We start from the raw sequence: 21,061 nt of genomic DNA on the forward strand, positions 1-21,061 counted from the left end.
CCCAGCGCCAGTGAGGAGCGGTATGCAGCGAGAGTGTGGGCGGCGCGAACAGTCATCGTGAGTGATCCCTGGATCTCAGAACCACAGGCGATTTATTCATCTGTGCTCTCAGTCCACCGGTTTGTGTGAGCGAAGATTCACTATGTGTTTACAATTGCGCTGTCAACATGAACAAGGAGAGGGTAGACTGACGAAAACACAAGCATTGTGATTAGATTAAACTGCGAACGCGTTCATCGGATTCGCATATCTGCCAGTTCTATTTCCACGCACGCGAAAACTCTGTTTGTGGCCAAATAACCACGCGCATAAAGTTTGGGTGAGGGTTGCCGGTAAACCTAACACTGGTATAACTGATATGAAGCGCAAACGCCTCAAGCAGAGTCGACCACAGAGTTCGCAGTTATTCTGAAACGGACGTTGGCAAGTGAGAAATATCGAGCGTCACTTTCCTCCAACAGATGAATCCTTTCAAAACAGCCGGAGGTTACAGGATTAACATAACTAAAGTAAACTCGAACTCTCATCTGTTGTCACTACTACCACTGAAATAACGTTTTCAAGCAAGTCTATATTGGTACACATTATTATATATAGATTCACTGCAGCAGTCGGTCAGCAAATATGTCACATCCTGAAAAACTGCGTCATGTCTACATGCACGTGCAGGTTATTTCTCATTGTTATGCAGGATTTGAGGAAATGTACTGAAGTTTAAGGTGACTGATACGACACTTGCGTGATGGTTGTAAACTGTCCCTCATACTGTCATTCTGCTATGTATTGCAATCTCTCAACTTCCCAGTATCACCCTCAGCAGATTTTCCACATAGTGACGGCCTTAGAGTAGGCCAATTCCCCACATAGTGACGGCCTTGACAGCATCATTCGGTAGAAAGACTTGTCTGAATGTATGGACATTAAAAGTGACCTTATGCATAACAAACAGCTAAGCATAATGCACAGTTAAATAAAGTATACATGCAAAAACAAATGTTTAGGCTTATGAGAACTAAAACAGTCCTAATGTAGCATAACCCCAGTAAACATAAGCCCTCTAAATAAATGATATTCCCTTGGGGCATGATGTGCGTGCTTGCCTCATACTGTGTGTGTGACACAGGAGCAGAACTAGTGCTGCTCTTGCTTTTGTATCACCTTACTCAAACCCTGCAGCTGGTGTGTGCGTGGTTTTTTTTTTGTTGTTGTTTGTTTGGTTTTGTTTACGTAATATGGGTTTATGGGTTGACAAGACTTTATTTCCAAAATGACTTGCTTTTGTTCTGTGTTTGTGTGCGTGTGGGTGCATGTGCATGTAACTGATGTGAAAACTATGACATTCTTCCTGTCCTGGAAGTATGACAAACCATTCTGCTCACCACAGCAGACGCAAAACCAGCAGAGATACATTTACAGAGAAAAGAGCACAATGACCGTTAAAGAGGTAACCGTGTTCGCCCTGTGCCACACGTAGGCCAGGACGCTTGGTTAGACAGGCTGTCATGTGACCATTCTGAATCACATTCTGTTACTGCATCATTCTTATTTTTGTGAAAACAGCACGTTGGTGAGAAGGAATTATTCATAGCTGCACTGCTGTTACAGTGAAATAGAAGTACCAACAGATAGAAAGTGGGCATGTATCAGTTAATACAAATGAATTGTGCATTAAAATGTAAGAGCAGAGATTTGTTGTTTGCTCTCAGGGTCTCTTGTCTAAATGGTTCTCATTTCATGCTAGAGGGAAAGCAGAGAAAAACGGAAGCAACTTGATGACAAAGAAAATAAAGAAGGAAACAAAGACTCCTAAGTCACAAATGTTTCAAACGAACCTTTTTTTTTTTATCACATTCACTTTGCAATAAATCTCCATTTCATTTAAAAGTTTTATATATACAAAAAAAAAGAATGTGGAACATTCTCTTCCCTTCAGTACACTGACGCAGTTTAGAGTGTACAGTATACACAAGATTACACAGTTGCTAAATACTGTTAGTTTTCATCCACACAAACGTGTCAATTACATTTAAAATGGATTTTAAAATCGACACAGAGAGACACACTCGAGTCATAATCTCGGTGGTGGAACAGGGACACTGCAGGAGCTGTGCCGATGATATGAAAATGATTTGCACGTGGCTAGCATACTCCTTTATTTAAAAATAAGCATCTGTTTCTTTGTTTTGTTTTTTCTTCATTTCCAATATGGACCTTTAAATAGTATCAAAAATCTGACTATTTCCCACAAACAGGAATCAGAGGACCCTGGGTGATAAAATGAAGCAGGAGAGTGAACAGAGCACATTAATAGCTATTTGTTAAACTTTAAGTGTATATACATAGTCTAAAAAAACCCTCAAATGACCACACTGTCGACTCAGAGTCACACCAAAGCTCACATATGGGATTAGACTGATCTGTCATCAGTGAAAACATGACATTATTACATGATCTTCATTACAATTAGTACATGATCTTAATTACAATATAAAACTATGAAGGGGTTACACACATGACCATGGTGTTCCATCTGTGACCACACACACACACAGTCATTCAGTGCGTGTCGTGACACATTAAATGAGCACTGTAACACACTCAGTTAACACTGTTCAGAGCAGGTGAGATTATGGTGGCACCTAACACATACACTCAGAGAGATACAGCTGTGTAAGTGTGTGTGTATTTGTGTGTGTGTGTGTACGCGGTGAGCTGCCTAAATTGTATGACAGGACCACAGTTGGCTGAAATCCACATCTTCAGTGAGATCTCTAATGATACTGGAGTCAGGTCCTCTCTTACACCATTACTCATGTGACACACCAACCCTGCCAAAACCCACGAATCACAGCTTTACTCAGCCAATCTCCACAACTCCTCACACAGATGGTCCTGCTTTTTCTCCCACTCTCTCCCTCTGTGTTTTTCCTGTCTCAGAGAGATCATTGTGAGGCATTTGGAGTTTCTCTTTCCAACCCTTGATGAAAAGGATCTTTTCCTCTGGACAGAAAAGCTTGAATGCTTCCTCTTGTGTGGCTGAGCAGCGTAAGCTGACAGGAGTCCAGGCCAGACGCTCACAGAGCCAGTCTTCCTTGACTACCGCGGTCTTAATCACAAATAAATAATAAAAAAATAATCCTTCCATCTTCATTTTTCTTGTCCATTAAAATTTTGAGATGCTCTGTGGACAGTTTAAAACGAGTACAAATCCCCCCTCACCCAAAAATATAACCACAGTGACAGTATGCTTTTCATTCCCAAACGTACATAAGAGTCTAGTTTGTGCAGTTAGAAACCAAACTGGCCAAACTGACCGCTAGCCTTCAACGCTGAGTGAAATAGCTAGCGGTTATACGTTAACTTCTCAGACGACCATCTGGTAACGTGTATGCTAGCATTAGCCAGTCACTAGTTTTGCCTTCAGAGAGGTACATCCTGCAGCTGAAGGTGTGGTCTCTGAGGAGGGGTAGGACAGCAGTATGGGGCAGAAGGAGGCTGAGGATGAAGACGGTTTGGGGAGGCAAGAGTTTGGAGAGCATCAGCATTCAGCGTCCACACTGTGTACAGTGACTGCTGCCTGTAGGTGGTGTGTGTGTGTATGTGTGTGAAGTGGACGATGGGTGTGTGAGTGCCGGTAGTGGTGATATTTGTGGCTGAGCAGGGCAGCAGTTTGTGGGGGTGTGTCCAAGTCAAGATCATCGTCGTGGTTACCGACATCAACACCTGCTGAGAGGGGGTCGTTGTTACAGGGGGGATTTTCACTGTCCTCCTGAGGGCTCATGGTGCTGTAACCTGAAAAACACACACACACACACAAAAGGCATCGATTACACAAACTGACACATACACACAGGTGCGGCACATGCCTGTTGAGAAGCAAGCACTTTTCTAAGAAAGGCATGGTGCTCTGGCTTAGACAGTGAGACAGTGACTGACCCTGGGCCAGGCTGACCTACAGTCACGACATGCCACTTCAGCTCAGTCCATGTGATCAGCCAGCGAGGACCAAGTGCTCGTCGCAGACATTAGACCACTTTGAATTCATCACCCTTCAAAGGTTCCCCTTCTCACAACAAGTACCTCTGAGAGAACAGCACCTCTGCCAACTGCCTGTTTATGTGAGCACGTATGGGAGTTGAAGAAACACTTGACTGCTAAACTCTACTCTGAATGTTTAAAAGTATCTCTACTATTCAGGCACTTCTACTCCAAAGACAAACAGATCTCAAACTCTCTCTGAGCAGAAGAGCAGAGAAAACCAAAGAAAGACAAGGGAAAAAAAATGACGTGGAATTTGAGAACACACAGGTCACTGGAGAAATCAGAGTTTAGTTTGAATGGAGTCACTGAAGTGAAGGTTAGAATGTTCTCTCTCTTTCTTTCTCTGTCTCTAAATGAGTGTCTGGAGAGCATGCTTAGCAGCGTCACTGGATAGTTTGATTCCAACATTAGAGCCAGGCGGTCCAGAATGTTCTCCAGGAATGAAATCCAATTCTTCCAGCTGTGTGTGTAATCTGTGTGACATGTACCCGCAGTAGCTTCACGGTGTTAATGTAAGTGTTTATGTGTGTGGTGCTATCTGATCAAACAGCTCTTTCCACTTTCAGCATTTCACAGTTCCTAAGGCATGCAGTATCATTTTTCAGCCCCGTTTCAACATGTGCACCCTGCGTAGTCCCCAAAAAAAGAAGAGGAAATCAAATGCACCTCTCAGAGTTAATAAAAAATAACAAATAAAGAAAAATAGGAGGGGGGGTGTGAAGTCAGAAATTTGGTTCATTAATGTACTGATTTATTCATTCATTTTTTTTCGCTCTCTTTATAATGTTTTTGTTGTTTGGTTGTTTAAGATAAAAAGAAAAAATCATGAGGTAGCAGGATTTGACTCTGTGAGCATGAGGCCAGAGACTGTTGCTATCACTGTAAATGTCCACACAAGTGCCCCCCGAATGACCTCTCTGAATGACCTCTCTGAATCCAGATTAAGACCGTTTATTTAAGATGAAACGGTATGAAAATTTAATATCACGATTATAGTGAACAAAATTATCACGGTTATCTAAATAATTATCATTATTATTATTATTATTATTATTATTATCACGCTATTGTTAATGCTGAAAATGTCCAAAAAGTACTGATACACGGACTGAAATCATTTCACCTAATTTTATATTGAAATCCACGAAAAACTAGCAGCACTATGCACTTTTTGTTTGCATAAACATTAAAATAATAGGCCTATTACTGTTATTTTTGTTAAATAACCACATCGAAAGAAGGTGACAGGCTAGCCTGTCCGTTGAAATGAATTGACTTACAATAGTCTGCTTGGTCTTTTGTAGATGACATTACTTTCTCTGGCTACAAATTCGCTCTAAAATGAAGTGCAGATAACGTGTTTTCAAATGCAAAAGTTAAGCTACCTGGTCCAACATTTCCATGCATGGTTCCAGTTGCTTAAATGAGCTTGTAAGGAAGACGTTAATTTCTGAGTGAGGACGCTAAGGATGCATTATTCATTGCAAACCAAGCGCAAAGTTATAATAATCTAAGTAAGTCTTACTAACAGACCGGATGTAATTTCAACACATGGTATCCTCCCTGTCCACACTTACCCAGGTCAATTTGAAAACGCAGAATTATTTCCGTCCGCACTAGAGTGCTGTAGTGTAAACTAGTTCTCAAAATGTTGTCGTATGGATGCGCAAGGTTTGGAAAACGTGAAGGATAAACATTGTTTCCAAAACATTCCGTTGTACAAAAATTTCTATTGGTTTTTCTACTAGGCATTCCCATGTTTCAATTTCCCTATAAAAACCAATAGGAAGCAGTTAAAATTGCTATTGGTTTTTAAATGGTTTTCTACTGGTGTTCAACTGGATATCTGCTGGATTTCAACTGGATGTCCACTGGGATTTTCTACTGGATTTGAACTGGAATTTCCACTAGGGGTGTAGCCTAAACAGCGTTTTCCGCCACCGAAAACTATACTCTTCGATAACGCTCTCCGAGGTGCATAAAGACGCTGGGTTCGTGTTGTAATGTGAACAGGGAAAACGGAAAGTTTCAGAAACGATGAGGTATGGTTGCCATGACACTGGTGAAAGTTTGTGCTCCAGACATCAAAACAAACACGAGGGGCAAAATACAGTCAATGACGTAACAACAAACACTAGGGTGTTTCAGTGTTTTGGTGTGGACATAGAGAAAGAGCACATTTAGGCCACGCCTACACCGTGGGGGGGGGGGGGGCAATGCTGCATTTTCCATTGATTTGCATTGCACAGTTCTCTTTATTGTCTTAAAACTAAAATCAAAACCATACTAAAAGCTGTTGCGTAGTGAGTTGCATGACAAATAAGATAACTAACCCTGATTTCAGCTTTTGCAGGATTCCAAAACGCTAAACGGAGCCAAAAAGACATAATAGTTACTTAAAGCTATTAACAGACAGGAGGGCTCCCTAGCCACGGGGACCTTATGCTCCAGCTTCCCAGATAGCATGTCATGACTGCAAAATTACTGCTAATAGTAGTGCCAGTGATATGTAATACTAAGCTTACAGTTAGACTTGAGCATTTGATCTTACATGACAATATCGCAAGTTCATACGACATTGATTCAGACTGTTACAGAACATCGAGGGTAATGGTAATAGTACTGCTATGTAATAGTAATAATATGGTAATAGTAATAATATGTAATAGTGCAGCTATACTTCAGCATTTCGATCTTAGATGAGAAGCTTGCAAGATGACAAGTTTATACGTCTTTGATACAGAACAGAGAGGATAATGGTGATAGGAGTGCTAATAATATGTTACCTAATAACAGGCTGTAGTGGTACTTGAGCATTTTGATCACAACGTTAGCTAACGTAAGCCATCTAGATGACAATATTCACTAGCCTAGCCTACCTGGTGATTCGATCAGATGATGGTACAAGTCAAAATTAAGTGACCCTAGGCCACTCTGTGGTTTGGAGGCCCTGAGATGCCATGAAATTTCATTGAATTTAGATTCCGTTTTCGAGATAACGTGTCATTTTTCTTTGCATTCTCGAGATCTCCACTTGTTTATGTCATCTTGAATTAATTATGTCGTTATCTCGAGAAAACAAAGTTTCATTATTTCGTGAAAATGACATAAGTGAGTCTAGATTTTGAGAAAACAAAGAAAAATAACATGTTATAACGAGAAAACTGAATGTAAATCAAAAGTAAATATTTTACAGCTTCCATGCTGTGGGGTCATTTTCCCAGACTGATTTTGGGATAGAACAGGGACACTGAGGGAGTCCAATCAGATTTAGTTTTTCTGTGTTTCTGGCCCTTTCTTCGGGCAGAAGGGTATTGGAATAGGTTGGTGTTGACATTTTATGTTTAAAACACGGTGTCCCACAATTTCCCATTCACTCCCTTTAAACTTCACTAAACGATTTCCCCCACGGGACCGTGGTTTTCCCTCCGATGACGCCTTGCGCCCTGTCTCTATAGAACATGTGGAAAATGCGACAAAAACGTTAGTGTGTACAGAAAAACGTGTTTACATAAAATCTGCGTTTTCAGATTTACTGGCTAGTGTGGACGAAGAAGTCACTGACACAAAACAAACGCACATTGCATGCTACGCCTGTGCGCCTGCATCTTGGAGACTGTTGGTAACTTCGGTTGATGCTGGACAGTATCTTGCGTGAGTTTTTCAAAGTGATTGACCACTGTGGTAATCAACGGTTTTAACGATAATTAAAATTTGAAACGGTAATACTAAACATTGGGAATTTTACCGCGGTTTATCGTGAAACCGGTAACCCTTTCATCCCTATGCCTGGCATGCTAGTCACGCTCCATTTCAGCCCATGTCAGGCATGTAATACATACACACACACACACATAACCACACACATTCATACAAACATATGTAAACACATACGGATACATATTCATATAAACAAATACACTCATACACACATAAATGCACAGATGTGAATACATACACACAGACATTCATACAAATGTACATGAACACACAAATATACACACGGAAACATACAGATTCATGCAAATATATATAAACATGCATATATCCATATGCAGACACACACATGCATAAACATACACATAGACATTCATAAAAACACGTCCATGGATGCATACATACATACATATTCACACACACACTTACATATGGATGTACACGAACACACATACATACACAAATATGTGCAAGCACACTCACACTCACACACACACACACACACACACACACACACACACACACGCACTCAGATCGGGGGTGTCACACCGGTCCAAACTAAAAGAGAGAAAGTTAAAGCGTCAAGTTTTGTGAAGTTTTGAGAGCTGACCCTAGATTTGGGTGAGTCTGTATAAACCTGGTCACAGTGAAGAGAGCTACATCTGCTACTGCGCATAAAACCATCATCGCTGAAAGAACAATAAACAGGTTAAACAATACATACAACACATGTCTGGAAAATACTGCCTTCACTAACCTTTTTGTCTAAACATGTCCAGTAATGGCTCCTTTTTACTGTTCATTTATGTCGTTCTGTTTTTGTTCTGAGTGCTTTCTGCGAAGCACTGAACTGCAGACAGAAAAAAAGAGCCTACAGGCCAGATCTGTGTGAAGTGTGACATTTGGACCAGAGAGGTCAAATGAAGGTCACAAGCACTCCATGATCCAGCCTTTGATCGGTTCTGTCGGAGCAGAGCCGGAAACGGGCTGAAGTCAGGCAGGTTTCAGACTCCGTTTCTTACTCTGTCACCAGAATATTACCGTAATTTACCATAAAACAAACCAACACTGAGTGTATTCCTGCAGCCTACTCATCCTCAGTCCAAAACACTCTGAAAAACTGAAAACTCAAGACCGTGGTAGGTTTAGCTTCAGGCCTGCAGGACCCAAGCATCAGTGGTTATGTTGGTGTGTGTGTGTGTGCGTTTCTGACTGTGTTGGTGGTGCAGGAGTGAGTCAGACCATATAGTAAAAGGATAAAACTCTCTGTTCCCACCAAACACACACACACACACACACACACACACATGCACACACTCACGAAAAAGCAAAATCAATAGTCTTTAGAACGAGCCCTTAGGTTGGCTGAGTGAGAGTAGAGTGGGAGGCCACCTTTGACCGAGCCAAAACTGAACACAGAACAGAAACTTCACAGAAACTCAGAGAGTTCATCTCTCCTTAATGCTGCTTATGCTTCCCTCCATCTCTCATAACTCTTCTCTTTTTCTGTCCTCTCTCCCTGTCCATCATCACTCTGCCCTTTCACTCTGCTACTCACAAACTCAAAGTTTCAGAGTTTGGGCAATGGAGGGAAAGAGAGACTGAGTAAAGATGTGAGTTTCCTCTCTCAGTCAGTTCTCACGGCCCTGTGTCTGACAGTGACAGGGCAGTAAGTATGTCATTTAAAACAGTTAAAAAGTCATGGTTTTCTGGCAGGATGGTGAAACAGCTTGCAGATGTCCATTAGAGAGTGTTTATTAGCAACACAAATACAAACATAATCACAAACACACACACATACACACACTCCATCACACTTACCATGGTCACTCTCTGTACCTGACCTGCCCCAGTATCGCCGTCTGCGTTCAGGGCTGTGTGTGTGTCTCTCAATTACCGCAGCAATAAAAGGAGTGTTACTGACTACAGGAGGAGAGAGACAGAGACACAGACAGATTGGGGGGAGGGAGAGAGGTGCTGGTTAGCTTTAAGGGGCGGTTTAATAAGCTAATGAGTGGCAGTTATTACAAAACACAAACTGAATCTTTGATTAGGCTGTTCACTCAATCACAAGAACTGGTAAGAACTGAGATTAGAATCTAACAATGGAAACTGTTACAGCTGAAACAAATGTCAAATGATGGCAAGACCACAATATAAAAGGATAGATTTAGAGGACACAACACTAGGGCTGAATGATTAATCGTTTTCAAATCAAATTTGCGATTTTGTGTAACTGTATGACCTACCTATTTCAATGTCAGAGACTGTTTACAGAAAGGTCCTATTATTTTCTTACTGGAATTATTTATTTATTGATTGATTGATTGATTTATTTATAATTATTATTTTATGGGAGGTAATCCCTGCCAAACTTAAAATGTAAATGGTAAAATGAAAGTTCAAACCTCGTTTTGACATTTATATTCAATACCTGTGCACAGATGTCCTGCCAAAATGAAAAATGAAATTAAATAACTCGATTTTCATTTTAGTTTTCCCAACAAACACGAGTCTCTGACAAAAATAAGGGTAAAATTAAAATATCTTTTTGTCATTTCACTTCGTAAGCTAGACTTTTGCTTTCAACAGATGTTGCGAGACAAAGTTGATAAACCCATGGTAAACCTATGGTTCCACCACATGTTTTAAATCTATTACACAGTGAATATTGAACTGAATCTTGACTTTAAAAAATCATATCACAAATCAAATCTGAATCGCAATGTATGTCAGAAAAATCATCAAAATCGTTCAGCCCTACACAGCACACACGAGCACACACACACACACACACACACACACGAGCACACACACACACACGCACACGCACACATATACACACATATACACACACGCGCACAAACACACACACTCACACGCGCACAAACACACACACTCACACGCGCATACACACACACTCACACGCGCATACACACACACATATACACACACACACACACAGATACACACACACTCACACGCGCGCGCACACACACACACACACATACACACACACACACACACACACACACACACACACATACACACACATACTTATCCCACGGTCCTCGGGACTGTCTTCGTCTCTCTCATCTCGTTCATTCTCTAAATTGGACATTCTGACAGACATCTCTGGTGGGGGGAGAGAGAGGATAAACGAATCAGACATGGAATCCACATCCACATTTGACCTGATAGCACAATTAGCTTCTTTAGCATTAAGCCTACGCTCCCTCATAAACTGAAGATAAACCACAGAGACAGACAGGCATAATCTCCCCAGATTACTGCAAATGCTATTTTAACCAGTCAGTGTGTAACAGGCATTAAGACATGATCATTCAGTCCCATTTTCTGACTCCACATTTCTTCATAAGTGACACTGTCACAGAAAAAACAACTCTACTAACAGAGGAAACGTCATTTCTGTGTGTAAAACAATGCCTCCGTCACAGAGACCAATGCTAGTTTCCCTCTCTCTAACACTCTGTCAAACCGTTAAGCCCAAACCAGCCCAGTATCTGAACTAAACTTAGATGTACCTAACACTACAATTATACTGGTACAGCAGACAGCACCTGGTCCAATTTCTCATCCATCGTTTGGTAAGCTGTGTTTACTATTTCATAAACAAAAGCTTTGATCTTCGGAACAGCTGAGGGTCAGCAGTTTAGTAAACTGAAGCAGTTTAGAAAGCCCTGCCCATCTTGGTTACTGTTGCTACCATGATCCAATCTTGGATGGAAATGCCTGAGGTAAAACTGCTGAGCCGGCTGCTTGAAGAAACAGTTGATGTCTTTTGGACATCAAATTACATATTTTTGGGGAGCTGGCAACAATATACTGATGAGGATTATATTCACAATGTAAAAATTGCTGCTGTCATAAAAATTACCACTGTCAGTTGTCATAAAACAGTATTCAAAACTGAGGCCCCATCACTGTGCTCTTAGTGCAAAAGAGAGAAACCTCATGTGCTGTCAGTGGAGATGGTATACAACAGCTTCAAATCCCAACACTGTTCCTGCACTGCAGGATACGTACTATAACTGTCTGGATCAATATTACCAGACTGGTTCGTTCTGTGTCGTACACAATCAGCCTTCACTAATGTCTTTTTGTTTTTTGTTTTGGACATACAATTTCAGTGCCTCTGGTTGTTCTTCCTACATAGTTGCGTTAATCCACCAGCTGGACCTCTTGTTCTATTTGTCTTGGGTTTGGGGTAAAGAAAAAAAAAAAAAAAAACACGCCCACAAGACATTCAGGATGTCTGGTATCACAGATGTCCCCAGAGAGATCTCTTGACCATACGAACAATTGTTAGTAGGGCTGGGCGATATGGCCCATAAATAATATTGCGATATTTCCAGGCTGTATCGCGATACACGATATACATCTCGATATTTTGAAATCTCCTCTAAAGCACTTCATAAATGCTCGATTTAACCGTTTGATGCATACAGTCACACCAGTATGAGGATTCTAGTAGTCCCTGCAACATATGTCTGCATTAAAACATTCTTGTTTATATTCATTAGTGGTTTCTATTGGAACTATTTTAAACTTGCAAAAAGGGGGGAGATCACAACCAAGTTAAATTTAACAAAACAGTATTTATTCAGCATCTTCCTTGTGACACCCAAACCACTGCCAGGCGATGGATCCAGTGCCCAAACCACTGCCAGGCGATGGATCCAGTGCTGTTTCTTTTTGGAACCAATTTATCCGCCTCCATCTTCCATTACCGTTTCCGAACTCAACACGTATAAACTCGCTTTGGCGTTTCACTTCTTTCGCTCTCTCCAGGCTCTTTCCCTGTTCCCTCCAGATACAGAAACACACGTCTCACCTGTATACGTCACACACACTCGCCCAGGAGAGTGGTCTGGATGGGCAGGCGAGTGTGTGTGATGTATGTATGTGAGTTTTTTTCTTTTTGTGTCTCTGAGAGGGAGAGAGCCATAGGAGAGAGCGAGAGAAGCGAAACGCCAAAGCGAGTCTCATGCTGGCGGCTTGAAAAAAATTACATGACAATTTGTACTCGATGTTCACGATATAGTCATTTACTGCATCACATGTAGAAAAAGCCGCAATACATCGAGTATATTCGAAATATCACCCATCTCTAACTGTTAGATAGTTTTACTGTTGTACTCCCGTTGAAATGTAGTGTTGTTGTCTGAATTTGACTGAGGTTATGTTAATAGCAACAACTGCCAGACTGTGATTGGAGGATCGCAAGAAAAAAGGCAGAGGATAAAGGTCAATTCGGTCATCAGAAGTGACTGCACTTCACACCGGCGAAGAGAAAACTCGAGAACCGAACAGCTAAGACAGAAATGAAATGTGAGGAAATCTAATGTTGAACCTATCAAGAGCAGATGTGTAATTACAACCTAGAGAAAATAACAAAATAACAGACTCCATGCTCAGCTGGCATCTCACCTTGAGCAGCCAGAGGTGACATGTGTTGGTGACTTCGTCGGTGGATCTGATGTCTGTAAGCGTAAACAGCCAAGACAAGAACCATGATACAGCCCATTATTCCTCCTGCCACTGGCCCCACGGGGGCGCTCTTTATCATGTTCAAAGATGCCACTTCTTCATCTGCACAGGAATAAAGAGGTTACACCATAAAGGGTTAAAACATTTCATCACGTTTGGGACACTGAGTCATTCACTCCTCTGCCACTAGCCTGTAAACATGCCCCTGACTACATGATGAAACATGATGTGAGCCTTCTGCACTGACACAGGACCATTCTGAGTGTTTCAGCACTAGCCAGAGGAAAAGAGCGTGTGTGTGTGTGTGCAAGACACAACCACACACACCACCATTTCTGCATCACAGTCCATCTCAATTTACTGTGCACTGTAACACCCTGACACATAGGAGTAATAATACATGACAAAGTATTTGACTTCCTATTCATTTAAATGAGATAAGCTTATTGACTGGAATAAGACAAATTAATTCCATAACTGAAGCTTATTGGTTGTTATTTATATGTAAAGCATAGGTGATGTCTGTTACACTTTAACTCACCTGTCAGGCCCATGCTGTCCACATAAGGGCTCTTGGCTCCCACGATGCCCCCAAAACACTCCTTCTGCAGGGCACAGTATGGCTTCACCAAATGAGTCTTCCCATCACTGTCCACAGTGCACCACTCACAGTCCAGAACGCCAAAACAGTCACTGCACACACAAACAGCACACTGTTACTCACAGAACACCGCAAGACATACAAACAGCACACTGTTACTCACAGAACACTGCAAGACACACAAACAGCATACTGCTACTCACAGAACACCGCAAGACACACAAACAGCACACTGTTACTCACAGAACACCGCAAGACACACAAACAGCACACTGTTACTCACAGAACACCGCAAGACACACAAACAGCATACTGTTACTCACAGAACACCGCAAGACACACAAACAGCACACTGTTACACACAGAACAACGCAAGACACACAAACAGCATACTGTTACTCACAGAACACCGCAAGACACACAAACAGCATACTGTTACTCACAGAACACCGCAAGACACACAAACAGCACACTGTTACTCACAGAACACCGCAAGACACACAAACAGCACACTGTTACTCACAGAACACTGCAAGACACACAAACAGCACACTGTTACTCACAGAACACCGCAAGACACACAAACAGCACACTGTTACTCACAGAACACCGCAAGACACACAAACAGCACACTGTTACTCACAGAACACCGCAAGACACACAAACAGCACACTGTTACTCACAGAACAACACAAAACACACAAACAGCACACTGCTACTCACAGAACACCGCAAGACACACAAACAGCACACTGTTACTCACAGAACACCGCAAGACACACAAACAGCACACTGTTACTCACAGAACACTGCAAGACACACAAACAGCACACTGTTACTCACAGAACACCGCAAGACACACAAACAGCACACTGTTACTCACAGAACACCGCAAGACACACAAACAGCACACTGTTACTCACAGAACACCGCAAGACACACAAACAGCACACTGTTACTCACAGAACAACACAAAACACACAAACAGCACACTGCTACTCACAGAACACCGCAAGACACACAAACAGCACACTGTTACTCACAGAACACCGCAAGACACACAAACAGCACACTGTTACTCACAGAACACCGCAAGACACACAAACAGCACACTGTTACTCACAGAACACCGCAAGACACACAAACAGCACACTGTTACTCACAGAACAACACAAAACACACAAACAGCATACTGTTACTCACAGAACACCGCAAGACACACAAACAGCACACTGTTACTCACAGAACAACACAAAACACACAAACAGCACACTGTTACTCACAGAACACCACAAGACACACAAACAGCACACTGTTACACACAGAACAACACAAAACACACAAACAGCACACTGTTACTCACAGAACAACACAAGACACACAACAGCACACTGTTACACACAGAACAACACAAAACACACAAACAGCACACTGTTACTCACAGAACACTGCAAGACACACAAACAGCACACTGTTACACACAGAACATCATAAGACAAAACCTATATCTTCTGTGCAGAACAAGTTCATGCTCATACAGCTATGGAAGAAAATATTCACCACAATGACAACAGAGTCAGAAATAGAAAATGAAAATTGCATTTGTGTTTTTTTCATTATTTCAGTTTGACAGTATGCCATCAGTCAAACTAAAATTCAAATGAGCAAGTAAACAAGGGAAACCTAATTTGCTTTGTATTCTCCTCGCCAAACCACATCGTCTCTGCCACAAAGACAAAGGAAAGACAAATCCCGTTGTATTTTAATTCCCACTGTCAGCAGGCTTTTCACTCATTGTGGGCGGGAGCCTTCGCAGAATGAGGCTGTCTAATTGGAAGGGTAGCCTGGGAAGTCCCAGCTGCTCCTAATGCCTTGTTTGACTCGACAGCCTCGGGGAGGGGCCAGGATTCAGTTTCAAGTGGAGAGGGGGTTTAGATTGGGTTCTTCCCAAGCATCAAATCTTGCATTTACCCTGCCTGGCTGACCTTTCAGAAATCAGACGTCAGACATAGCCAGTTCGCAGTAGGCAGGAAATGCAGATATAGTGATTTTCAAGTAACAGCTTTACCCAGAAGTCTAGTCTGACTGAACTTAAAACTGTGGAAACTGTCTACCTTTTCAGAGTGTCTGAGAGCTAAAGTAAGGAAAAGAAATACTCTGTAGACCGTGAATGCTACATAGTGCGAATGTGCATCACACACTGGACATGTACATGATATTACCTATTACATATTGCATGTGGATTCATAAAACAGTGATTTAATCTGTACATTTAGGCTGTGCTGTTATCCTGTTCTAACTTATGTTAGGGGATGGTCATGCCACAAACAAATGTTCAGGTCTCTCTCTCTCTCTCTTAAACATACATATATTTAAGAATATTGAGGCATTCAGCCAATATCTCTATCTATCTATCTATCTATCTAACTATCTATCTATCTATATGTATATATAGTGGCTGGTGAGCTGAGAAGGAGCAAACCTCCCTTTATATCTATCATTAGTTTCAACCTGTTCCCATTAATCCGCCTTGATTATCTATTAAACTAAGGATTCGCAGAATAATTAAAGCCAATCATGTGAATAGAGTAGATGATTACCAGTGGCATTTTGTGATAGTATTATTTCTCTTACTGAACTGTGTTGCATTTGTTATACCCACACGTTCTTGTAATTTGTGGATACTTGTACTTTTCGCTCTCTGCCTATCATAAGGGAATATTAATGTCAAATGGCTTGTTTGACTTACAAGATTCTGCCATTTAAATGCTGGAGAAACACCGTGGATTGTCTGAAGTTTGTGTGCTATAGCGAAAGCTACAGCATGAAATTGTTTAACAATTTTGGATGGCAATTACCTGAATACGTATTGGAAAACTAATCCCTCAATGTGTTTAACATTGTAGCTTTGTTGTGTTATGAAATTCAAATTTAAAAAAACTGAAGTTGTTGAAATCGATCTCAATTTCTGAGAATAAACTTTTGGGTTAGAAAAACAGGATCTTTTAGCTGTATACTGCATCAGCATTGAGTGCAATGCACAATAAAGTTTAGCACTAAGGCCTCAACTAGTTTGCAAAAAACAATAACTATCACAAGATGACACTGATAATCATTCAGTCTGTTTATGCAACTGGGGTTAATCATTCTGTGAATCCTCGTTTTACTGCTAATCAGTGCAGATTAACAGGAACAAGCTGAAATCAATGATGGATTTAAAGGGGAGGTTTATTCCTCCTCTGATTCCATGATTCCAGCTCACCAGCCACCACACACACACACACAAACATCTATATCTGTCTATCTATCTGTCTATTTATATATATAGTATCGACGGAAAGTTTTCAGACCCTTTCAAGTTTTCCACATTTTGTTATGTGTGAGACTCATCTTAAAATGGGTTCAATTCATTTTTTTCTCCTCAATCTACTCACAATACTTCACAATGACAAAGCAAAAAAGGTTTTTGGTGTGTTTTGTTGATTTATTAAAAATAAAACACTGAAATATCCCTTTTATATAAGTGCTCAAACCCTTTGTTATGACACTTGCGATTGAGCTCCGGTGCATCCTACTTCTATTAATGGTCAATTTTATTATGGACTGGTATGTTACAATTTCTTTAGCATTGTAGTTTTACTGAGTTAATACCAATGTCTGGTCTAAATTTCATGTGAATAGTTGCTATGGAAACATGTTGAATTAAAAAATTGTTGATGTGTTGAATACTTATTTCCCCCACTCTGTGTGTGTGTGTGTGTGTGTGTGTGTGTGTACGTATGTATGTCTGTATCTATCTATATCTATATCTATGTATACACGTCCCTGCTGAATGTTTATGAGCCCCTGATTTCATTTGATTAATTTTTTAATGTCATGTTATGAGAGTTAGAGTGTTATGCCTCACATAGTTATATGGAACACAGTTGGATGACTGGATGTTAATGGTTCATAATCGGTTGAGTAGTTCCGGTTCCTGTGATCTGGTTGATACACAGGCCAGCAGGGGTATAAATTATTAAATAATTTGTAGTAAATAAAATCACTGGAACGTCATCCCATGGCCGTTAACTACCACTGCAAGGGGCTTTTTTCAAATGAAATTATTATAAGTAAATGTTAAAGGGATGTTTTAGTCACTTGTCTTAGCCTTGGAACTCAGGACTAGTCAATATCTGAAATTTATATCTATATTTCATCTCTGAAGCTGCACTGTTCTCTGGCCATGGGCTAAGCATTCCAGTGATCTAATCCTGGATAGATGGCATATATGAGTTGTCGGGTGTTCTCTTAAACACTGTATAAGGCGGAGCTGACTCTGGATCAGTGTGCTACCTGCTGGTGTAGCGCTGGCTGCAGCGTGTGTTAATGCACTGTATGAGACAGAGCTGACTCTGGATCAGCGTGCTACCTGCTGGTGTAGCGCTGGCTGCAGCGTGTGTTAATGCACTGTATGAGACAGAGCTGACTCTGGATCAGTGTGCTACCTGCTGGTGTAGCGCTGGCTGCAGCGTGTGTTAATGCACTGTATGAGACAGAGCTGACTCTGGATCAGTGTGCTACCTGCTGGTGTAGCACTGGCTGCAGCGTGTGTTAATGCACTGTATGAGACAGAGCTGACTCTGGATCAGTGTGCTACCTGCTGGTGTAGCGCTGGCTGCAGCGTGTGTTAATGCACTGGGGCAGAGTATCCTGCAGACTGGACTCAATCACTGTCAGAGACACAGGCTCCTGATGGACCTCACAACTCGGGTTCCTGTGTACACACACACACAGACACACACACTCTATAAATTACATTAAAAAAAACTCATGTACAGTAATTTCTTTTTCATACATGTTCAATGCTTCAGCACCTACATTCATATTTGTGATTAAACATGTGTACCCAGAAGATGTGTCTGAGTTACATGATCAGCAGGAGACAGGTAGAGGTAGAACAACCTCAGAGCTGCTGAATGAAACCCAGTGCACAGGTGACTGGATCTGCTCTTCCTGACCACAGCTCTGTATGTGGGTGGGTGTGTGTGGGTGTGAGTGAGTGAGTGTGTGAGTGCGCGTGCGTCTCTGTGTGTGTGTACGTGTGAATCAGTCATCTGCATACTGATGAGACTGTGGGCATATAATCTGTCACTTCTATAGTTCAGAACGAGCTCTCAGGCCACCCCTTCTCTCACTCTCTCACAAACCTGGGGAGCCCAGTGAGACTGTAAGAAGACTTGTGTCATTGTGCAGTAAGACTGAATGTGAACATATAGTTATTAATAAATCAGTATTTAGACAGGAGTTCTTGCAGAGCATCTGTCTGTTCAGTTTAGCCAGTCAAAGGCAGCAGGACTTTACCTGTTCTCCGCATTAGTCAGATTGCCGGTGCATTCGTTCACCTCTAGGGGGCACTCACAGGGGCACTCACATTCATTCTGCTCCATCCTGAGAACAAACAAGCCACTAAGTTTTCCTGCTGTACATTCAGTTCACAAAGAACTGAAACAGAACTATATTTATGTCCCACAGGAACAGACTGCACTGCCACTCTGCCAGGTCTGTAACACTGTGTTACTGATATGGCATAACTGTGTACGATAACTGACAGGTAACACAGTGTTACTGATATGGCATAACTGTGTACGATAACTGACAGGTAACACAGTGTTACTGATATGGCATAACTGTGTACGATAACTGACAGGTAACACCGTGTTACTGATATGGCATAACTGTGTATGATAACTGACAGGTAACACTGTGTTACTGATATGGCATAACTGTGTATGATAACTGACAGGTAACACAGTGTTACTGATATGGCATAACTGTGTATGATAACTGACAGGTAACACAGTGTTACTGATATGGCATAACTGTGTACGATAACTGACAGGTAACACCGTGTTACTGATATGGCATAACTGTGTATGATAACTGACAGGTAACACTGTGTTACTGATATGGCATAACTGTGTATGATAACTGACAGGTAACACAGTGTTACTGATATGGCATAACTGTGTATGATAACTGACAGGTAACACAGTGTTACTGATATGGCATAACTGTGTATGATAACTGACAGGTAACACAGTGTTACTGATATGGCATAACTGTGTATGATAACTGACAGGTAACACCGTGTTACTGATATGGCATAACTGTGTATGATAACTGACAGGTAACACCGTGTTACTGATATGGCATAACTGTGTATGATAACTGACAGGTAACACAGTGTTACTGATATGGCATAACTGTGTACGATAACTGACAGGTAACACCGTGTTACTGATATGGCATAACTGTGTATGATAACTGACAGGTAACACTGTGTTACTGATATGGCATAACTGTGTATGATAACTGACAGGTAACACCGTGTTACTGATATGGCATAGCTGTGTATGATAACTGACAGGTAACACCGTGTTACTGATATGGCATAACTGTGTATGATAACTGACAGGTAACACTGTGTTACTGATATGGCATGTGTGTGTATGGCCCTGTTCACATTTGGCATTAACATGTCTTTGGTGATCCGATCACAAGTGGACAGCTCTAAGTGCATCAGTTCACACCTGGCATTAGAACATCAGTACATCAGTTCACACTGGCATTAGAACATCAGTACATCAGTTCACACTGGCATTACAATGCATCTCCATGTGCATCTCGAGTGACCACTTGAGATCGGATCTCGCTTCCTTGCTCTATATGCAAATAAACACATACATCATTTCCATCTGCAAAGACCAAATGTGTTGTTGTTTTTAACCGGTGGGGGGCAGCAATGCACTTCACATGCCTAATCTGCCGGAAATTAAAAGAACAAGAAGAACAAGAAGAAATCAAAATAATACAGACTGGGTGTATTCCTTGGCGTGTTCCAGGCAAATCAAATCACCCAAGATGTTTGACACACACAGGTTTCTCTGTGGGCTTTTCGAAATTTTCAGACGTGATGGACAAAGCCAGGTTACGCTACTTGAGAACTTTAATATGATGCTGATGCACACAGATGAGTACATACTTGCGCTTACGCAGAGGGCGTCAGTTGAGTAGGCGGTCCTTCAGTGTGGCCCAGGACACATTCACATACACGCTGCTAAAACAATGTGGCCATATGCGGCCCAGACCACCTCCGAAATGTGGTCTGAGCCATCAGATATCAATACGTCCTCAGTGAATCTTGTGTGC

At 41.5% G+C, this 21,061-nt stretch overlaps 1 protein-coding gene across 1 annotated transcript in view; it reads right to left on the reverse strand.

Annotated features, from left to right (window-relative positions):
• Positions 1-3,538: 3,538 nt before the first annotated feature.
• cachd1 (cache domain containing 1) overlaps positions 3,539-21,061 on the reverse strand; it is an 81,982-nt gene continuing 64,459 nt past the window's right edge. Inside the window, exons 21-27 of the mRNA XM_030791633.1 lie at positions 19,214-19,300; positions 18,510-18,626; positions 13,811-13,962; positions 13,210-13,371; positions 10,816-10,893; positions 9,580-9,681; positions 3,539-3,792 (exon numbers count right to left, since the gene is read on the reverse strand). Coding sequence (XP_030647493.1) covers positions 3,539-3,792; positions 9,580-9,681; positions 10,816-10,893; positions 13,210-13,371; positions 13,811-13,962; positions 18,510-18,626; positions 19,214-19,300 — 952 coding nt within the window. The remainder of the gene's footprint in view (positions 3,793-9,579; positions 9,682-10,815; positions 10,894-13,209; positions 13,372-13,810; positions 13,963-18,509; positions 18,627-19,213; positions 19,301-21,061) is intronic.

Source organism: Chanos chanos, chromosome 14 (assembly GCF_902362185.1).
Source record: "Chanos chanos chromosome 14, fChaCha1.1, whole genome shotgun sequence".
Taxonomy (NCBI): domain Eukaryota; kingdom Metazoa; phylum Chordata; class Actinopteri; order Gonorynchiformes; family Chanidae; genus Chanos; species Chanos chanos.